The sequence below is a fragment of the Penicillium alfredii genome (assembly GCF_028826965.1).
Source record: "Penicillium alfredii strain IBT 34128 chromosome Unknown utg000005l_segment0_segment0, whole genome shotgun sequence".
Taxonomy (NCBI): Eukaryota; Fungi; Ascomycota; class Eurotiomycetes; order Eurotiales; family Aspergillaceae; genus Penicillium; species Penicillium alfredii.
In genome coordinates, this window is record NW_026622702.1 from 932,477 (window position 1) to 951,125 (window position 18,649).

Below are 18,649 nucleotides of genomic sequence, written 5' to 3' on the forward strand. Positions count from 1 at the left end.
GAGGAGGAAGAGGTTTGTTCCCTTGGCGGGTGGTCGGATGGGAGGAACGTGCGCTAAACCCGATTCGGGCAGTGCCGTGACTTCCAGCTCTTCGCGGGCGACCCTGCCGTCTGCCCTCCATCTCTACCAACATACTCCCCAGACATCTCCCCTCCACAATGTCGCTCTTCAGAATCGGGGGAGCTGCTGGTCTTCGAGCCAGCAAGCTCGCGGCACCCGTCAATGCCCGCTTTGTCGCCTCCAATGCCCACAAGGGTGTTCCCTCCGTCAAGACCAGCCCCTCGGATGCTCCCACCACGCCTCCCCGGGACAGCTCGTTGATCAACCAGGAGAGTCCCTCAGAGGCCATGGCCCGTCACCAGCCGGATTATGGGGCCACTATCGACCATGGCACCTCGTACGGCACCCCCGTTGATCTCCGGCACAAATCCTTTCGCTGACCTTCATTTTTTCCCCCTTATTAGACAATTTTCCCCGGTGCCTAAGCGTGTGATGGATGGCAGTGAGCCCATTGGCACTCTTCCCGCCGCTGTCCTTTCTGGTGCTCCCACCGATCTCCAGGCTCGCACTGTTAGGTACGGATATGCAGATCCCAGGTCGCGCCCAGCCAGAGGCTAATATTTCCTCACAGAATCTACCGCCCCACGAAGCCTGCATCGCAGTCAGGCACTTGGCACTCGCACCACTGGCGAATGGATTGGGACATTCTGCAGAGAGGCCACCGATGGGAGAACCCATTGATTGGCTGGCAGTCGTCTGCAGATGGGATGCAGGGCACCCACATGAAATTCAAGTCGAAAGAAGATGCAATTAGCTTTGCCCAGAAGCAGGGGTACGAATATTTCGTCCAGGAGCCGAACGAGCGCCGGTTCGTGCCCAAAGCTTACGCCAACAACTTCGTTCACGAACCGAAGAAGCTCAAGCATATCAAGACCAAATAATTGAGCTTCCTGTTGTATTATGTACATATTCGCCGTTTTTGCAATTGAGATCAATTTCTGCGCCAGAGCCTTGATATTTCATGAAGATACCAACAACTCTCGATATATCTAAGCAAGTCCACTCAGGTTGTGTACCGATAACCCGGATGGCAGTTCCACCGCACATCAAGTTGGTAGCAGCCCGAGCCCTCGACCGTAGGATCTCGTCCACTCGCCATATCCAAGTTGGCAGCCTTTTCCAGTTGACTATTCCGCCAGCGCAAGAAGAAAGGTAACAGCGTCGCCATAACAATGCACAACCCACAGAAAGCCACATTAGCCACATTAGCTTGCCAGTATCTTGGGCCCTGCGACTTCGGATAAAAATAGCTTGCATATATAGACGCGAGATTAGATCCCGCATTCACAACCGCATACGCCACAGCACGCTTCGACCTCGGCCGCGGAAGCGACGTCGACACCCAGGACAGAATATAGCCAAACGAGCCATAGATTGACATCATCACGAACGTCGAGATATACCGCGCGGCCACGTTCAGAGTTACCGCACTGATGATGAACCCGATGCTGCTGAATATCTGCGGCCACACGACGTGCAGCCATCGCTCGCTGATGTGGTCGCTGTGGAACGAGTTGAACACGCTCAGGATCGCGACGAACATGTATAGCGGCGCGGAGAGCAGAAGCGTGTTGGTGGTTCCGTACCCGAGCGTCTCGACGATTGTCGGGAAGAAATTCGTGAAGGCGGCAGCGGTGTTGAGGCCTAGTTGCATCATCCAGATGATATACAGAGCCGGGTCTGTGAAGGCTAGTTTGAGGCCTTCAAAATTGCCGTCCATTTCGTCGTGGTCGTCTTCGATGGCGTCTGCGGCGAGTCGGGAAATGGCGAGCGTTCGTTCCGTCTCGCTTAGCCATTTCGTTGTCTCTGGATAGTCGGGCAAGATGAACATTGCCAGTAGGGCGACTGGGAATGTGGCGCCTGCCTCGATGATGACTGGCATATGAGACGAGCTAGCTATTAGTGTATTTGGAGCTGTGGTGATGTTAGGGCATGGACATACAGAGCCATCGCCAGGATGGAAGTCCCGCTTTGCCATCCATGCCGGACATGATCGCACTGCCCAGAAGACCACCAAATGCTCCTGAGAGCTGCGCAGCGACATACAGAATTGAGATGCGTGCGGCAAGTTCTTTCTTCGTATACCAGGACGAGAAAAGAAACAAGGCACCAGCTAGCAATGCCTCGTTAGTGCTTTGCAACAACACAAACACGCAGTTACCAGGAAGCTACTTACGGAAGAATGGCGCTTCGACGAAGCCCAGGACAAACCGCAAGGCCAGTAAGCCCTTATAACTTTGAACTGCTCCTGTGCAAGTGCTGACGATAGCCCAGCAGCACATCACCCCTGGCTAGCAAAGAGTTAGGCGGTTTGTCACGACAGCCTTGAGTGATCGTCCGCTTACCAGGAATGTAGATGGCTTCATCTTATTCAGGATCATGTTGGTAGGGACCTGGGTTAAAATATACCCGACGAAGAACAGGCCTGGGATCTATGAGTTTTTCTCTACCATGATTTCATTCAAGTGAAAAGTAATAGGACTCACTGATAATGGTGTTATACTGGTCGCCTTCCAGCCCGATGTCTTTCTCAAGGGTTCCCAAACGCGCCGTAGCAATGTTGTTTCGATCCAGGTAGTTCAGGATGTCTGGCAGGAGTTAGATATCTCGCGATCATGCTGTGAAATATAGAGATGTTTGAGGCCCGTACAGATCAGCATCATCAAGGGCAGTAGCCGCATGTCGAGCTTTTAACCAATATTTTTTCTAAATGCTCGCGGCCCTCAATAATCGCATCTGGCGCCTCCGCGTACGAGATGTCTTTGGAGAGCTTATCGAATGATTCGAGTTCCAGTATAGCCCCATCCTCGGCCCGTTTCTCATGATCTGTTTTCTTTTCAGGGTCCATATTGAACTATATATATGTGGGAAAGACCAAGGAAATTGACAGAAAAGTGAGGCAGTTTTCAACCCGCATTTTCAGGTGACCATCGCGTTATACCCAAGGTGACGGCCCTCAAGCCGCTTGGCCCGGTGAGATCTCCGAGGTTCACGCTTGGGGAGTAACTCAACCTTCTGGCACTTTGTGCGGGGAAGTATTCGGCATCAATCCGTCTGTAGCCCAGAAATACCAAGGAAAACTTCCTAGGGGAAGGTATTTTGATCATTACCAATATTTCAAATCCACTTTTCTCATGAATCTCCGTTCTTGAAGATTATCTGTCGTGGTGCTAGGTGAGACTTTCTGTTCGTCATCAGATCAACAATCCCTTGCGATAGAGATAATCGAATGCATAGTGGAATCCAGTGCCCGGGAAATCCCGGCGAGGCAATTATCTTGGTTCGATAATGGTCCAAAGCAGACCATAAAAAGAAGAAAGAGGGATTGCGAAATCTATATATCCGCACTGGTATATGGTAGGGCCATGCATAGTCCACCGGCTTGCATTTGTTCCCACCACGAATCTATAAACGCCCTAATTGGATAGAAGTGCAACCATGAGACTAGAGAAAGCGGTCAGGGTTGCATTAGTTCAATAGTATCATTGGCGATTCCACCGACTCTCGTGGGCCAGTTCTTGATACATATCGACCAAGGGGACAAGAAGACAAGTAGACATGACAACGTCTAGTTAACCACCATCGTGACATCGAGAGAATGGCGATATCTATAGCAAAACACCGACCCCAATTCCTCTAAGAATCGGCCCGACAGGCTGACTGCGCGAATCACGGTGGCCACGCCAAGAAGATCGGGCCGGTATCCTGTGCCAAGCCCTAAGGATCGATGCTGCCTTCCGCGAGGTGTCGACGAGGCGAGTCTGTTTCTAACTTGACACATCTGATACACCTCATCAGACTGGCCGTCTAGAAAAACAGTAATCTCCCACCCTTCCCAGATCATGAATTGCCCCTCCCGGACCGACGACACGCTGCTGCACGACGAGTGGAACCAAAATCCACCGTGTCTTTCCGCCGATTTGACGACCCGCCAAGACCTCAATGGCATCGCTAACGCGCGGGAGAATAATGTGTGTGAAAACGGTCTAGCAAGATTGGGCTTGTCGCAAGGCTGTACCCACTGGACGAGTATTCCTCCGTTAGGAAGATTACATGGCGAGTATCCCGCGGCGGACCAGGGGGCGTCCCTGACCCAGTCAGGTATGAGCAGTGTCTTGTCGACAATGTCATTTTGCGATTCTGTTGACCTTTCTTTAGGACGCCCCATTCCCCGCAAGACCGACTTCCATGTCGGTCCTCCGGGCAGATATCCAAACGACCGCAGTATCTTGCCATCGTATCAAACCGTCAAGAATTGGGGGCTATGGCTCCTCTCCGTGCTCTGTGTCTCGGCCCTCATCTCGCATGACAGCCTGGGGAGATACTTGAACTCACAGTCTCTCCCAGTGAGACCAACTTATGACATCCCAGGACCAAAGGTAGCCGCCCGATCAACCTGTGCCCAGGGAGGCGTCCGTGGAGACGCATACAACCTACCGCTGCATATTGCAGCCCTTTTCATCATCCTGGGCGTCTCGACCTTTGCGTGTGCATTCCCGATCCTCGCCATCTGGTTCCCTCGCCTGCGTATCCCAACGGGGTTTCTCTTTTTCGTCAGCCATTTCGGCACGGGGGTCCTCATTGCCACTGCATTTGTGCACCTGCTGCCCACCGCATTCACCTCGCTGGGTGATCCATGTCTGTCGAGTTTCTGGACAAAGGACTATCCGGCAATGCCCGGTGCCATTGCCCTGGGTGGCATTTTTTTGGTCACCTTAATTGAAATGGTCTTCAGCCCGGCCCGCAATCTTTGTCGCGGAGGAAATCGCAGCTCACCTCCCGAGTCATCTCCACCTTATCTTGAAACAAGAGATGCTGCTCCCCCGCCGAGAATTGATCTCTCCAGTCACTCTGACCACGCCAGAAACCCGAGCTCCCACGTTGCCGGTCTCGATGCTGGATCCCATCTGCGAGACATGGGCCCGCTGATTGGCAGGTCTTCCAGCATGATCAGAGCGATCAATCGCATGGGAGAAGGTTCTGAAGAGATCACCAGAATTGAATCTGCGCCGGATATTCCGACGGATCATGAGAAACAGATTGAGTCAATTCCGCGAAATCTGGAGCTGGGCGAGGATAACTTTACTTTGACTCCCCAGCAAAAGCAGCAGAAGGAGGTCATGCAAGTGTATCTTCTTGAGATGGGGATTCTGTTCCACAGCGTGTTTATTGGCATGTCGCTCAGTGTGTCGGTTGGGAATGAATTTGTAGTTCTTCTGATCGCCATTGTTTTCCACCGTGAGTCCCTTGCCTTGCCTTATTTCTTCTTCTGTGCATTCTGACCCAAGTCTATAGAAACGTTCGAAGGTCTCGCACTCGGATCCAGAATCGCCGCACTCCCCTGGTCGGACAAGCAAATCCAACCCTGGATTATGTCCCTGGCCTATGGCTGCACGTATGTTAGCTCTTTATTGTTCCACTGGATTTCAGGCTGACACGAGCATAGTACACCCATCGGACAGGCTATTGGTCTTGCCACCCACACGCTGTATAGTCCCGATTCCGAGGTGGGTTTGCTTCTGGTAGGCACCATGAATGCGATCTCCTCGGGCCTGCTAATCTTCGCCTCGCTTGTCGAATTGATGTCAGAGGATTTCCTCAGCGACGAGAGCTGGCGCATTCTACGTGGCCGGAAACGAGTGTATGCCTGTATCTTGGTGTTCCTCGGGGCTTTCTGCATGAGCATTGTTGGCGCCTGGGCGTAAAAAACTATTCCGGACATATAGATGATGCTGGCAGTTAAAAAGTAGAGCCAGCCTCAGATATGTTGAACATATGGAGAGCATAAATAGCAGTGAGACTTTGGAAGTATAAAAGCATGGGAATCATCGGAGCCAAGAAGCGGCCCCGCCACCCCACCCTAAAAATTGATAAGATCCAAAGATCTTTTTTTTCTCCCACCTTACATTTTTACACTATTTAGATCTCCCCCACCATGGCGCCTGCTGCTACCGACGCTGAGGGCGTGGACCAGACGGTCCTCACTCTCCGCAAAGTCCTTACCTCCGAGTCAGAGCCACTGGCTCGCCGATTCCGCGCCCTCTTCTCCCTCAAGCACCTGGCCTGCTTGCAGCCCCCTACCGGGCAGACCCTCCCCGCGATCGAAGCGATTGCTGCCGGGTTCGCGTCGCGTTCGGCTCTGCTCAAGCATGAGCTCGCATATTGTCTCGGCCAGACCAGGAACGCCGAGTCGGTCGCGCACCTCCAGCAGGTGGTGAAGGATTCCGAGGAGGATGCGATGTGCCGCCATGAGGCTGCAGAGGCTCTGGGCGCCTTGGGTGATGCGGGCAGCTTGGATATTCTGAAGAAACTCAGAGATGATGCCTCGGAGCTGGAGATCATCCGCGAGACCTGTGACATTGCCGTCGACCGCATCCTGTGGGAGAACTCCGACGAGAAGAAGGCTGAGAAATTGAAGCCCAGGTATGAGTTGACTTAGACATGTTCTGGATGATTATGATCTATCAATTTGCTGATTTTAATTACACACAAAAAGTGATTTTACCTCTATCGACCCTGCCCCTCCAATGCCTCTGGCGGCCAGCGAGCCCTCCATCCCCGACCTGGAAAAGACCCTGCTTGACACCAAGCTCCCACTATTCCAAAGATACCGGGCCATGTTTGCTTTGCGAGACCTGGCATCACCCCCTGATCTCCCCACCGCTGTCGCTGCCGTCAACGCTCTCGCCCAAGGCCTCAAGGACCCCTCTGCTCTTTTCCGTCATGAAATTGCTTTCGTCTTCGGCCAACTTTGCCACCCTGCCTCCATCCCCTGTCTCACAGCTGCCCTGAGTGACCAGCAAGAGGCAGGAATGGTGCGACACGAGGCAGCCGAGGCTCTGGGCAGTCTGGGCGATGAAGATGGCGTCGAAGACACTCTGAAGAAATTCCTGAATGACCCTGAGCAGGTGGTCCGAGACAGTGTGATTGTGGCTCTGGACATGGCCGAGTTTGAGAAGAATGGTGAGATTGAATATGCGCTGGTGCCTGACGGAAATATACCTGCTGCTGTCCCCGCAGCCTGATGGAGAAGCAAAGGTCCTGGCTCAAAAACTTTTTTTATATCTTCGTGACGTCGTTATTTTGATACTCTTATCGCGTTTAGTTGTACAGCCCCCAAAAATAGACCCATTCATACTTTGCTGATACAGTCTTCTCTCTCTCTCTCACTCTTTTTTGCTCAGTTGTTCGAAGTTTCCCTAGAAAATAACACCATTAGCATGTTGGTCCAGGATATATGTCAAAAGACACCTCGGTAGGATGGCATACTTGTAACCACAGACACAGCGGTAGAACACCGTACTTCCCTCATCAGCACTGCGCAGCTGTACTGTGGTATAGAACATCTCTTTCCTCCCACACCGATTGCATGTGTGTTCTGTGATAGCCTCCGTTTTGCGATCTTCGGCGGACAAGGTCTGGACTGCAGATCGCTTGGCTCTCAGAGCAGATGGGAATGCGGAGGGCTTGGACTCGGAGACGATGGTTTGGGGGATTGTATCTGGCACAAGTCAGTGGTCTAAATCACTCGAGATATCACCATCCTTGATTATCAAATTCAAACCACCCACCCTTATTCCGAGCCCCACAGACATCACAGTGCAGCACCGCATTTGCATTGCCCGTAGATTCTCGGAGCAAATTGCCGCAGTCGGTGCAGAAAATCAGTGATCCAAGGACAGACATGATTACAATATAGAAAGTGTCTGAGACCAGCGACCAGATCCCTTAAGTATAGACTTGCCAACAAGAAAGGGTCAAGTGAGAGGATCTTGTCGACGGAGCCCGGCATCCGCAACTTTTTTTTTGGTCCGCATCACGTTCAAGGCGGTCACACGTGGCAATAAACCACCCAGCGCATGTCGGGAGTGAAATGATGCACGAATTCCATCGTAGTTTGATCCATTCTCTCGCTTCAAGTCCATTTCTTCATCACCTATAAATATACCATCGGCGGAATGCCATAGACTGTCCCTGCACATGTCATGTCTCTCTCAGGGCCATGCCTTCCCTCTGTTGAGCGCCTTCCCTTTTCGATCTAACCGCGATTATGGACCAGAATGGCCGTCCGGACGTTCAGGTCGTCATCAACGGCCCTTCCCAGTCGCAGCAGGCCTATGGGGCGAATATGTCTCTCCAGAACCACTCCCGACCTTTGTCTGTGGATGAGGCGCTGCAGTACTCTTCCATGTCCAGTGCTCCCGTGTTTGGCCTTGGTACGCCCGCATCTAAAGAGACCCTCTGCAACAGCTTCAGATTGGCTAATCTTTTTTTTGTTTCACTGTTTTTCAGACTGCATCCTACGCCCTGATATAGGCCGGCCGTCCAACACGACATCTATCAACCACGTTCTACAAGCTGGTCGCAATACCCTGAGTGAGCTGGACGCGGAGATTCAGTCCGGACGGGACGAGTCAAGTCACCTGGAGACCTCTCGTGGATATCTTCAGCAGTTGCTGGATGGGGACCAACTGTCAGAATTGTAAGAGCACCGCATGTCCTCTGATCCTCTGACTTGGAGACTTCTTACTGATTGCCTTTCTTTCTTACACGCAGCAAGTTCAAGCTTCCTCCTATTCCCAATCGCAGTCAACATTCACGCTCGACTGCCTCAGATGGCCCTCCCTCATATCGCAGCAACCTCGGCTCTTTCGCGAAGATGATGCTTGATACCACGGATATTGCGTTTAGATGTAAGACCAGGAACCCGGAGAGCTGTTACGATTAGTAGCTTACCGATTGCAGACCCCGATGCCTCATTGTCGAAGCCTGAAATCGAGAAGAAAGAGTCGGGACCGAGAGCAGTACCTGCGTGGAATCAGCGGGCCTACCAGACCAATAATTCAACACCCGCGTCCTTCGAACCGACCCAGCCTCAGCCTCCGTCCAGTCAGCTGTCCGTGGTGATTCCAGTGAAACCCATGCCTCCACAACATAATGATCAGGCGAATGCAAAGCGACGCAAGTTGAGCACCGAACGGGGGGACACAATGACGGCAGTGCCACTGAAGGACCGAAAGGCGGAAGCGGATGGCGCTCTGTTGAAACTTCAAGACCTTCTCCTTGAAGTATTTGAAGCGGAAGACCAAATCGAGCCGGGGATTTCGATTGCCCCGCCTGCTGACCGGCCGAACCCTGTCTTTACAAGTCCGAATTCACTGGATATGCACGGTGCGGTACTTTCTTCCGACGCTCACAATCGTCTGCAGAAGGCAATTCGGAAAGTCGTTGGGTTTGAGAGGCTCCAGGACATACCGTCGGATTATCTTAACCGAGTCCAGAAGCTCTGTGAGAAGCCCATAGTGGCTGCTCAGAGTCCGGACCTCAGTTTGAACGACCCATCCAGTGAAGTCGAGACCCAGGAGTGGCTGGGTAGAGTGGAGGATGTGTTGAATGCGCTTTTTGCTATTGGGACTCTGCTTCAGACCATGTCTGGTCGCCAGACAGAGCGGGATCTCTGTCCGGAAGACATCATCGAGGCAATTCCCGCTGTTCTGAACCAGGTCTTTGACCACTGTATCATTCCCGCCGTGGAATCGCGTTCTGGTGGCAAAGATGCCCAATACTTTGCTTTCTTCTCGGCTCAGAAGCGGATCATTGGGAGTTTGATTCATCAGAGCAAAAAGGCCCTTGTTCTGTTCGCAGATTTCTTGTCCCGAATTGAAGTTTCTGAGGGCACCATCACTGCTGCCGAGTTCTTCGCCGCCAAGTTGATCTTTGTGGAAAATGCGCACAACGACAAAGATTCTACTTTAGGTTATCAAAGGTACGAACCTGCCCGGCGTGGCGCGATGGACGTCCTTGCGAAAATCTTTTCCAAGTACCCCGATCAACGTCCCTTCATCCTGGATGAGATTTTGGTATCACTGGAGAAACTCCCCTCGACGCGCCAAAGTGCCAGACAATTCAAACTTGCAGATGGCAAGAACATCCAGCTTCTGACCGCATTGGTTTTGCAGCTCGTCCAAACCACTGCTCTCGAGACGCCTTCGCGGTCTTCGAAAGCCAGGCGCCGAATAAAGGCACCACAGGATGAGGATGATGAGCCCATGGACGATGGTGAAGACGAGAAGAAACCTGATTCTGATGACGATGAACCGGAAGAGTCTCTTGAGCATCTGGCGTCCAAAGTCAACCGACTCTACGAAAATGCAGTACGCAGCGCACAATATATTGTCAAGTTCATCGTCCAGCGCGCCATGACATCGACCAAAACTGGTGACCAACCGTACCGAAATATCCTTGACCTTTTCACCGAAGACCTGATCAACGTGCTTGGATCCACTGATTGGCCTGCTGCCGAATTGCTCCTCCGGATTATGGCATCCCATATGGTTGGCATCGCAGATCTCGATAAAAGCCCAGCAACGGCAAAGAGTATGGCCCTGGAGCTCTTGGGGTGGATGGGATCTGCGATCTCAGACTTGATAGGGACGGCTCAGCACATGCTTCCGGCTTTGGAGGACGCTAACAGTGAGCTTACCGAGTATCTCAAACAGCAGTTTGATGAGTTTTCTTCCCGTTCTTTGCACCCACAAGACTTGATTGCTCCGAGGGGCCCTTACCGGATGGCACTTGAGTATTTGTTGCAAGACAGAAACTCGGACAACTGGCAGCTGACGAGTGCGTGGGGCTACTACTTGGCTCAATGGGCCAAGAACGTCTGCACTCTCTATTACAATTCTGAGGACCAAGAGGAGACAGAACATAATGACATGACTGATGACTTGGTCATTTTGCTGACGCGGTCATTCTCAGACCCGCGCTGGTTGGAGGCCCATAAGTAAGTTTGCGCACGCTAAATGGTTCCAATGAGATGACAACTAATGAATGGTGATGACAGGTATTTTGACAATATATCTAATGTCCATGGGAGATTTGCCTATATCCTGACTGTCTTGAACTCAAGCTTCGGCAAGGCCCTGGACACAATACTCAAAGTTCTTTTGAATTCTATCGCCAGCGATCAAGCCAAGGTCCGCAGCCGTAGCTTGAAAAGTGTCATCTACATGCTCGAGAAAGATCCGAATCTCCTCGACAGAGATGCCTCAGTTTTGCGTCTAATTCTTCGATGCACCACAGATGCGTCGCCCATGGTTCGAGATTCCGCTCTGTCTTTGATCGCCAAGTGTATTGGCTTGAAGCCAAAGCTTGAGGAAGAAGGATGCCGCAGTATCCTTGCCTGCGCGGCCGACCAAACTGCTGGTGTTCGCAAGCGCTGCATCGGGCTCCTGAAGGACCTTTTCCACAGGACATCTCGACATGAATTGAAGTTGGCCATTCTCGATAGCTTTCTTCAACGCACGGGTGATCTTGAAGAGAGCGTGGCAACAATGGCTCGCCAGACCTTTGAGGAGATTTGGCTCGTTCCCTTCCACGAATCCATTGATTTTTCATCGGATGGACCGAAACTCAAGATGGCACTAGGAGAGCAGGTTGGTCTGATTGTGAGTCTGGTTGAGCGCTGCGAAACTGCACTGGAATCTTTGAGCACATGCTTGAAATCCGTGCTTTCAGACAAATCCAAGTCTGCCGTGCTGAACTTTAAGGTCTGCAAGGCGATGGTGGCAATCATGTTTCAAAGACTCGTGGAAGATGCCGATGCAGCCGGCAAGGAGTTCCAGCAAGCCCTTCTCCAGACAATTACAGTGTTTGCCAAGGCAAATGCGAAGCTCTTCAGCCCGGATCAGTTGGAGGCTCTGCATCCCTATATCGGACACCTTGCCACTGCGGATGATCTCTTCATCTTCCGTTCAGTTGTGGTCATCTATCGCTGTGTCTTGCCATTCTTGTCATCGTCACATAACACCCTGCTGAAGGAAGTACAAAACGACCTGTTCAAGAGCGTTGCCAAGCTAGCCCGCTCCGAGCTGAACGAGGTAATGGCCTGCTTGTGGACCATCAATGGCGTTTTGCAGAATACAGACAGACTGGTGAAATTGTCTGTTTCCGTGCTCAAGCCCCTACAGCAGTACAAGAGCGTCGATCTCTCGTCGAGTGGCAATGCAGCGGTCTTGGCCCGTGCCAAAAGCTACATCCGAATTGCAGGGTGTGTTGGACGGCACTGTGACCTTGAAAAGTATGTGCCTCACTTCAAGAGCGCGTTCCAGACTTGGCCTGGAGGTTCTGTCGCGGGTCTTATGGCTGATTCTATCATCCCGTTTACTGGTTCCAACCAGCCTTTTGACTTGAGGGTCATGGCGCTCGAAAGCTTAGGCTCTATCTGTCAATCATGGCCTGGCCAGTTCGGCCGAGATTGTACGCGGCAGACCTTTTCTCAGGTGTTCAAGGAGGATGCCCCAAGCCTGCAGAACATTGTACTTCGATCTTTCGCGGATTTCTTCGCCATTCACGAGGGCAAATCCGAAAAGGCCGTCATGCCAACCGCCGAAGCTGCCGCCCAGGAAGATTCCACTCGGTTGGGAGGGTCACTGAAGGCCAGCGATAACGATGGCGCCGCTGCTTTGATTGCTCAGCATTTCCTTCATAGTATGCTTCGAGTAGCGCAGTCTCGACAGGATACATACTCGCTGACTGCCATTGAACTCATTGCAAGTATCAACCGGCAAGGGTTGGTGCACCCCAAGGAATGTGCGGGTGTCCTTGTCTCACTGGAGACCTCGACTGTTCCTGCGATTGCCAAAGTTGCGTTCGATACGCATAAGATGCTCCACCAGCAGTATGAATCCATGTTTGAGCGGGAGTATATGCGAGCAGTACAGGAGGCCTTCTACTACCAGCGAGATGTCGTCGGCGACTCCAACGGCGCTCATCCTCGTCCCTATACTTCGAAGCTCGCTCCATTGTTCGAAATCGTCAAGATCAGCAACAGTCGGTACCAAAAGAAGTTTCTCTCCAACCTTTGCGGCAAGGTCAACTTTGAGCTGAAGAAACTTGACACGAGTGGAAACCCTCCCGAACACCTCTTGCTGGCGCGCTTTGTGTCGCAAAACCTAGCCTATTTTGACTACGGACAGTTGGCTGAGCTAGTCCCGACCATTGTGTGCATGGAGCACATTGTCTCGTCGACTGGCACTGTTGTTGCCCACGCCATTGAGACGGACATATTCCCCGTGCCGATCCAGCCACCCCAGATAGAGGGCCCAGCGGGCATGATGCCAGGATTCCCGACAGAAATCCCGGTGCCTCCCAGCATGCCACCGCAGGTGAACCCAGTTACTCTACGCTTCCTGGCGATCGCAGCCGCATCGCTCTCTATGCTCTGGGAAGCACGGACCTATCTTCGGCGGCTCTATGGTGTGCATGCCCATGGAAAAGACAAAGAGGGCAAGCCTGCCGCGAAAGACCTCAACAAAACTGCCACCAAGGTGCACGGGGTGACTGGTGATAGATTCTGGGAAGCTGTCGCCCGGAATATGGCATCTTTGAACAGCGAGGAAGCCATGCTGAATAAGTGCCGGGAGTTTGCCACCTTGTTGGCTATCGACGAGGAGTTCAAGGTGGATCAAGACGAAGATGCCGAAGGGGACCTCGATGCCGCGGGAGACTTCGATGACATGACTGCCGGTCTTGCTAGCGGCTCTCGGCCTATGAAACGCAAGAGCTCTGTCTCCAGTTCGAATGTGAGCAAGCGACCAAAGGGCCGGAAGGGATCAGTGGGAAAGAAGCGATCCAGCACCGAGCCGGATGATGACTTGGCTTGGGACTGATGCTGCAGACATCACCTTGCAGCCATGGCTCGAACACCACCATTACATTTGCATATCGGGGAGACCGGCGTTGGTTTTCTTTTCTTTATGGAGGGGTGATCTTTCCAGGGAAGAGGCTGCTTTTTTTTTTCTTTTTTTCTTTTTTCCCTTGTTATTCTAAGCTGGGATGGTTTTTTGCCTTTTTTTTCTTGCATGCATTATGCGGCGCATCTCGGGAGTTATACTGGTTCTATGAATATCCCAATGCTATTTCATCCGTATATACACTACAATTGGAAATTTCTACTTGAATTTATTTATTTATGTCTATAACTGACACCACTCAGCCCAACAATGTGCCGATTCCCGAATGTTACCACGTGACCCGAGGATGACGTCGCCGGGCAGAGCTAGGCGCGCTGTTCCTTGCCCGATTTCCTGGTCCTGTTGCCAGTGCACTCTTCTCTACGGTCTCGGTGGTATCATTCTTTTCAGGAAACAGGTGGGCGGCCTGTTTGGTCTCTTTTTCTTATCGCTAGTCCCTCCCTTTCAAGCGCCCTTGTCCTCTACCCGTGATGAGTGCGGCGTTGCTCCGGAGTCGTCCGGGCGGCCCCGCGCTGAGATCAATTGGATCGCTGTCGGCTCCAATTCAAGCTTCAAGGGCTTCTATTCGAAGCGCAAACTTTGGGTCTCGCTCGTTACATACCTCTCAACGGCGACCGGTCCCCCAATGGCGAGCCGTTGTACCAAGGGTCTTGACACCGATCCGATGTCAAACCGAAGCTGCAGCCAAGAAGACCGAACCTGCGCGCCGATCCACCGTCCTCAATGCGCTCTATAAGTCGTTCGCCTACTGTGGATTCTTCATCATCAGCAGCGGCGCAATCGTGGTAGCATTTTTCATCTACGACGCCAGCACATACCGCGAATCGCCGAGCGCCGTAGACATCCCCGTATCAGAACTAGCCCTCAACCCACGCCGCGGAGGACCGAAGAACCTGCCCATTGCCGATGTACTCGTCAGCGACTATGACTCGGACTCCATGCTGGAGCAGAAGGACAAACCTCGTCTGGTGATCCTCGGCACGGGCTGGGGTAGCATTGCACTGCTCAAGAACCTCAACCCCGGCGACTACCATGTCACCGTCGTGTCCCCGACTAATTACTTTCTGTTTACCCCCATGTTGCCCTCGGCTACGGTTGGTACGCTGGGCTTGCGGTCGTTGGTGGAACCTGTTCGGCGCATCATCGAGCGAGTTCGTGGTCACTTCCTGAAGGCGTCGGCGACGGATGTGGATTTCTCGCAGAAGTTGGTGGAGATCTCTCAGGTGGACCAGGATGGCCGTAGGAAGAACTTTTATCTTCCGTATGACAAGCTCGTTGTTGGTGTTGGTTCGTTTTTCTTCCCTTCAAGACAAAAGAAAAGCTTGAAGTTCGATTTGAATTAACTCGATAATGTTCTAGGCTGCGTGACGAATCCGCATGGCGTGAAAGGTCTCGAGAACTGCAACTTCTTGAAAACCATTGACGATGCGCGCCAGATCAAAAACAAGGTGTTGGAGAACATGGAACTGGCCTGTTTGCCCACCACCAATGACGAGGAACGCAAGCGCCTGTTGTCTTTTGTGGTCTGCGGTGGTGGTCCCACTGGTGTGGAGTTTGCCGCGGAATTGTTCGATCTTCTCAACGAGGATTTGCTCCATTCTTTCCCTCGAATTGTCCGGAATGAGATCTCGGTTCACATCATCCAGAGCCGAACTCATATCTTGAACACTTACGATGAGGCGTTGTCCAAATACGCCGAGGTATGTTGTCATCCTTTGTTAATTTCCCGTGTTGTATGTGATACTGACAATTTCCTAGGGTCGTTTTGCCCGCGATGGTGTCGAGGTGCTGACCAACGCGCGTGTCAAGGAGGTGCAGAAGGATAAAGTCCTGTTCACCCAGGTAGAGAATGGCAAGACTGTGTCTAAGGAAGTGCCCACTGCCTTCTGTCTGTGGTCAACTGGCGTGTGTAAGTTCTTTCTAAGAACCCCGGTACTGCCAGCATCCCCATAAACTAACTGCACCCAGCTCGGGCGGAAATATCCGAGACACTGTCGGACAAACTCGAGGGACAGAACAACAAACATGCATTGGAAACCGACTCGCATCTCCGCGTGATCGGCGCTCCGTTAGGTGACGTCTACGCCATTGGAGACTGCTCAACGGTGCAGAACAACGTCGCCGAAAACATCATCAGGTTCCTGCGCACGATCGCCTGGGAGAAAGGCAGCGACCCCGAAAAGGTGCACCTGACCTTCTCGGAATGGCGCGACGTCGCCAACCGAGTCAAGAAGCGCTTCCCCCAAGCCTCCAACCACCTCCGCCGCCTGGATCGCCTCTTCGAGCAGTACGACAAGGACCACTCAGGCACCCTGGACTACGGCGAGCTCTCCGAGCTGCTGCACCAGATCGACACCAAGCTCACCTCCTTGCCGGCCACCGCCCAGCGCGCCAACCAGCAGGGCGTGTACCTGGGCCGCAAGCTAACCAAGATCGCGGCCGCCCTGCCCGGGCTGCGCGCCAACGAGATCGACTACGGTGACCTTGATGAGGCGGTCTACAAGGCCTTCAAGTATAAGCATCTCGGCAGCCTGGCGTATATCAGCAATGCTGCTATTTTCGACTTTGGTGGCATGAGTTTCAGTGGTGGTGTCATTGCCATGTATCTTTGGCGTAGTATTTACTTTGCTGAGAGTGTCAGCTTCCGCACTCGCTGTATGCTGGCTATGGACTGGGCTAAGAGGGCGCTTTTTGGAAGAGGTCTGTTTCTACCCCCTCCCTCTTTATCCTACCCATTATCCTATCCCTCCTTGCTTCAGTCGATTTTGCTAATACCTATATGACGTGCAGATCTCATGAGCTTCTAGAACCTCAATAATGTCTTAGCATAACACATCTTCGATTTCCATCTAGTTCCTTCGATACCTCGATTCTGATCTCTTTTTCTATCATTTGTCCTATCTCGACCTTGATTTTCTTTTATCTCGCTTTTAATCATGTGTTTTGTGACTTGTCTTGGATGGGATATCTTTGGGTTAGAAGCTATACACCCTGCGCGCTTAGCCTCGTTTTCTGTGCATTGCATGCATCGACTGTTTTTGTACGAGTATCCCTTTGAATGGACATTGGTTGTGTGAAGAGATGAAGCTTAGCCTGGGTTTAGATAACCTTACGATGTGGTATATCTCCAACAGCCAAGGTCAGCATGAGAACGCTTTAAAAGAAATGTTACAGGAAAATATCCAGTTCGTCTAATATTCCACGGGAATCTTCAAGCTACAGCAGACATGATTTGTATAAATGGGACTCGATTCAGTTGTAACCTCGTGGGCAAAAAAGACAAGGACCAAACCCGTGGACCCGCGACCCATCAGAAACAATGTTCTCGCTCCAAGACGCCTTGCTAGAAATCATCAAAAGAAAAAGAGGGCAGGTGATCATGAAGAGATTAGGGGAGGAAGAGAATACGACGGAAACCGGCTTGTATAAACCAGCTTGCCGACTGCCCAAGGGGAAAAGGGGGAGGGGTGGATGGGTACCGGATCATGAGATCATTGGGTCGACATCATTGTTGGACATGACGGTGTCGCCGACACCATTTTGGCTGGAGCCATTATTGGGCGAATCATTACTGTTACCGTGGTTGCCGTCGCCTGTGAGGCCCAGGTCCAGTTTATCAGGGATATCCTTTTTGGCGTCGCGAGCCTTGTGCTCTGCGAACGCGCGGATCTTGACGAGGTTGCGCAGCCGGGCCTCTTTACGAGCACCCTGGTTCTGCAGAATGGCTTCGTTGACCAGGGTTGCGATTTCCTTACGAAGACCTGGGTCCAATAGCGAGGCCAGGGACGGGCTGAGGTTGTCACTCGGAAAGATGAGCAACGCTAGTGTGCGCTCCAAATCTTCGAGGAACTGAGGGTTAGTCGGGGCCCGGGGGGCCAACTGCGAGGTTGCGAACTCCAGTGCGGGACTGATGTCGCCGTCCGGGGTGGAGGTGCAGGTCCGAATCAGCTCTACCAGCTGCAATCGCAGCAAAGCGAAGTGCAGAGAAGGGTTTTCATCCAAGATCTAGTTTCGATGATTAGCCACTGAACTCGAACATCCAACGAGTGATATGCTTGGCATGACAAAAGAATTTGAGAATTGCTGCTCATACTGAGGACTGAAGATGTTTGTTTTTCCTCAAGACCCCAAAAGGGGTTTTTAGGAGTGGTGCATGAAACTGATATAATCATAGCAAAAGAGGGGAGGAGGGCAACATGGAAAACCTATGAAAGAAATTTCTTACCTGAGGGTTGAGGTCGTTGATCTTCTCAATTGCCGCCTGGATGTTCCCCGAGTGGATAGCAGTCCGGATCTCAACTCGCTCCTGAATCGATTCCAGATCCGTCCGGAGTTGGATGTTGGCTTCCACCGCAAATTTCTTTGCTGCGGCCGGGTAGCCGTTGGTGATGAGGTAGTCCATGACCAAGTAATTGATGTCACTGCAAGTCTCGATATTAGCAACCGTCGAGTGGAATTGTGACGGGCGAGACACAAGTCAAGTGGAGGGACGGTGATTCAGAGATACAAGTTAATTTGTTCTCCTCAAGTGGTTTCAGAGAGATTCCCAACTTGATTTTCAAGGTACATCATGTCACGGCGAGCTTCGATAGGCGGGAATGATCTGGGATGTGGGAAGGATGGACGGGGAAAACACTCACGTCTTGGACGGCTTGACCTCTTCGACCTTCCGCTCGAACTGGTGCCATGTTGGCGTGGCCGTCGAGGGGGTGCGAGACATCTGCATGGTGTTAAAACCCAGCAACCACGGGGGTCAACACGCCGGCACGCATACAAGATTAGCAGACATGATGGACAGGAAATTATCTGTCAAGCTGAAGGGCGGCCCGAGAGAC

At 52.1% G+C, this 18,649-nt stretch overlaps 8 protein-coding genes across 8 annotated transcripts; 5 read left to right on the forward strand and 3 right to left on the reverse strand.

The window, feature by feature from the left end:
- Positions 1-158: 158 nt before the first annotated feature.
- Positions 159-941, forward strand: NUU61_003780 (ETC complex I subunit; the record flags this gene model as incomplete). Its single annotated transcript, XM_056654362.1, has 3 exons — positions 159-397; positions 465-575; positions 632-941. 3 exons carry the CDS (start codon positions 159-161, stop codon positions 939-941), a joined length of 660 nt encoding a protein of 219 aa, XP_056512389.1.
- Positions 942-1,063: 122 nt separating this feature from the next.
- On the reverse strand, positions 1,064-2,741 carry NUU61_003781 (uncharacterized protein; the record flags this gene model as incomplete). The annotated part of the gene is made up of 6 exons (XM_056654363.1): positions 1,064-1,935; positions 2,003-2,173; positions 2,237-2,351; positions 2,406-2,485; positions 2,547-2,648; positions 2,711-2,741. The coding sequence occupies 6 exons, from the start codon at positions 2,739-2,741 to the stop codon at positions 1,064-1,066; spliced, it is 1,371 nt and encodes a 456-aa protein (XP_056512390.1).
- Positions 2,742-3,902: 1,161 nt separating this feature from the next.
- zrfD (putative plasma membrane zinc ion transporter) lies at positions 3,903-5,765 on the forward strand (the record flags this gene model as incomplete). The annotated part of the gene is made up of 4 exons (XM_056654364.1): positions 3,903-4,161; positions 4,219-5,298; positions 5,356-5,455; positions 5,507-5,765. 4 exons carry the CDS (start codon positions 3,903-3,905, stop codon positions 5,763-5,765), a joined length of 1,698 nt encoding a protein of 565 aa, XP_056512391.1.
- Positions 5,766-5,995: 230 nt separating this feature from the next.
- On the forward strand, positions 5,996-7,085 carry NUU61_003783 (deoxyhypusine monooxygenase; the record flags this gene model as incomplete). The annotated part of the gene is made up of 2 exons (XM_056654365.1): positions 5,996-6,483; positions 6,557-7,085. The coding sequence occupies 2 exons, from the start codon at positions 5,996-5,998 to the stop codon at positions 7,083-7,085; spliced, it is 1,017 nt and encodes a 338-aa protein (XP_056512392.1).
- A 174-nt stretch (positions 7,086-7,259) lies between these two features.
- Positions 7,260-7,785, reverse strand: NUU61_003784 (DNA-directed RNA polymerase I core subunit RPA12; the record flags this gene model as incomplete). Its single annotated transcript, XM_056654366.1, has 2 exons — positions 7,260-7,561; positions 7,632-7,785. Coding segments are annotated over 2 exons (456 nt in total), but the record flags the coding sequence as incomplete, so codon positions are not given.
- Positions 7,786-8,110: 325 nt separating this feature from the next.
- On the forward strand, positions 8,111-13,730 carry NUU61_003785 (putative sister chromatid cohesion protein Mis4; the record flags this gene model as incomplete). The annotated part of the gene is made up of 5 exons (XM_056654367.1): positions 8,111-8,276; positions 8,353-8,542; positions 8,617-8,753; positions 8,806-10,843; positions 10,904-13,730. The coding sequence occupies 5 exons, from the start codon at positions 8,111-8,113 to the stop codon at positions 13,728-13,730; spliced, it is 5,358 nt and encodes a 1,785-aa protein (XP_056512394.1).
- A 554-nt stretch (positions 13,731-14,284) lies between these two features.
- Positions 14,285-16,597, forward strand: NUU61_003786 (putative NADH-ubiquinone oxidoreductase 64 kDa subunit; the record flags this gene model as incomplete). Its single annotated transcript, XM_056654368.1, has 4 exons — positions 14,285-15,101; positions 15,174-15,514; positions 15,573-15,723; positions 15,783-16,597. The coding sequence occupies 4 exons, from the start codon at positions 14,285-14,287 to the stop codon at positions 16,595-16,597; spliced, it is 2,124 nt and encodes a 707-aa protein (XP_056512395.1).
- Positions 16,598-17,297: 700 nt separating this feature from the next.
- Positions 17,298-18,603, reverse strand: NUU61_003787 (glucose-induced degradation complex GID8; the record flags this gene model as incomplete). Its single annotated transcript, XM_056654369.1, has 4 exons — positions 17,298-17,819; positions 18,040-18,235; positions 18,455-18,534; positions 18,589-18,603. The coding sequence occupies 4 exons, from the start codon at positions 18,601-18,603 to the stop codon at positions 17,298-17,300; spliced, it is 813 nt and encodes a 270-aa protein (XP_056512396.1).
- Positions 18,604-18,649: the final 46 nt, after the last annotated feature.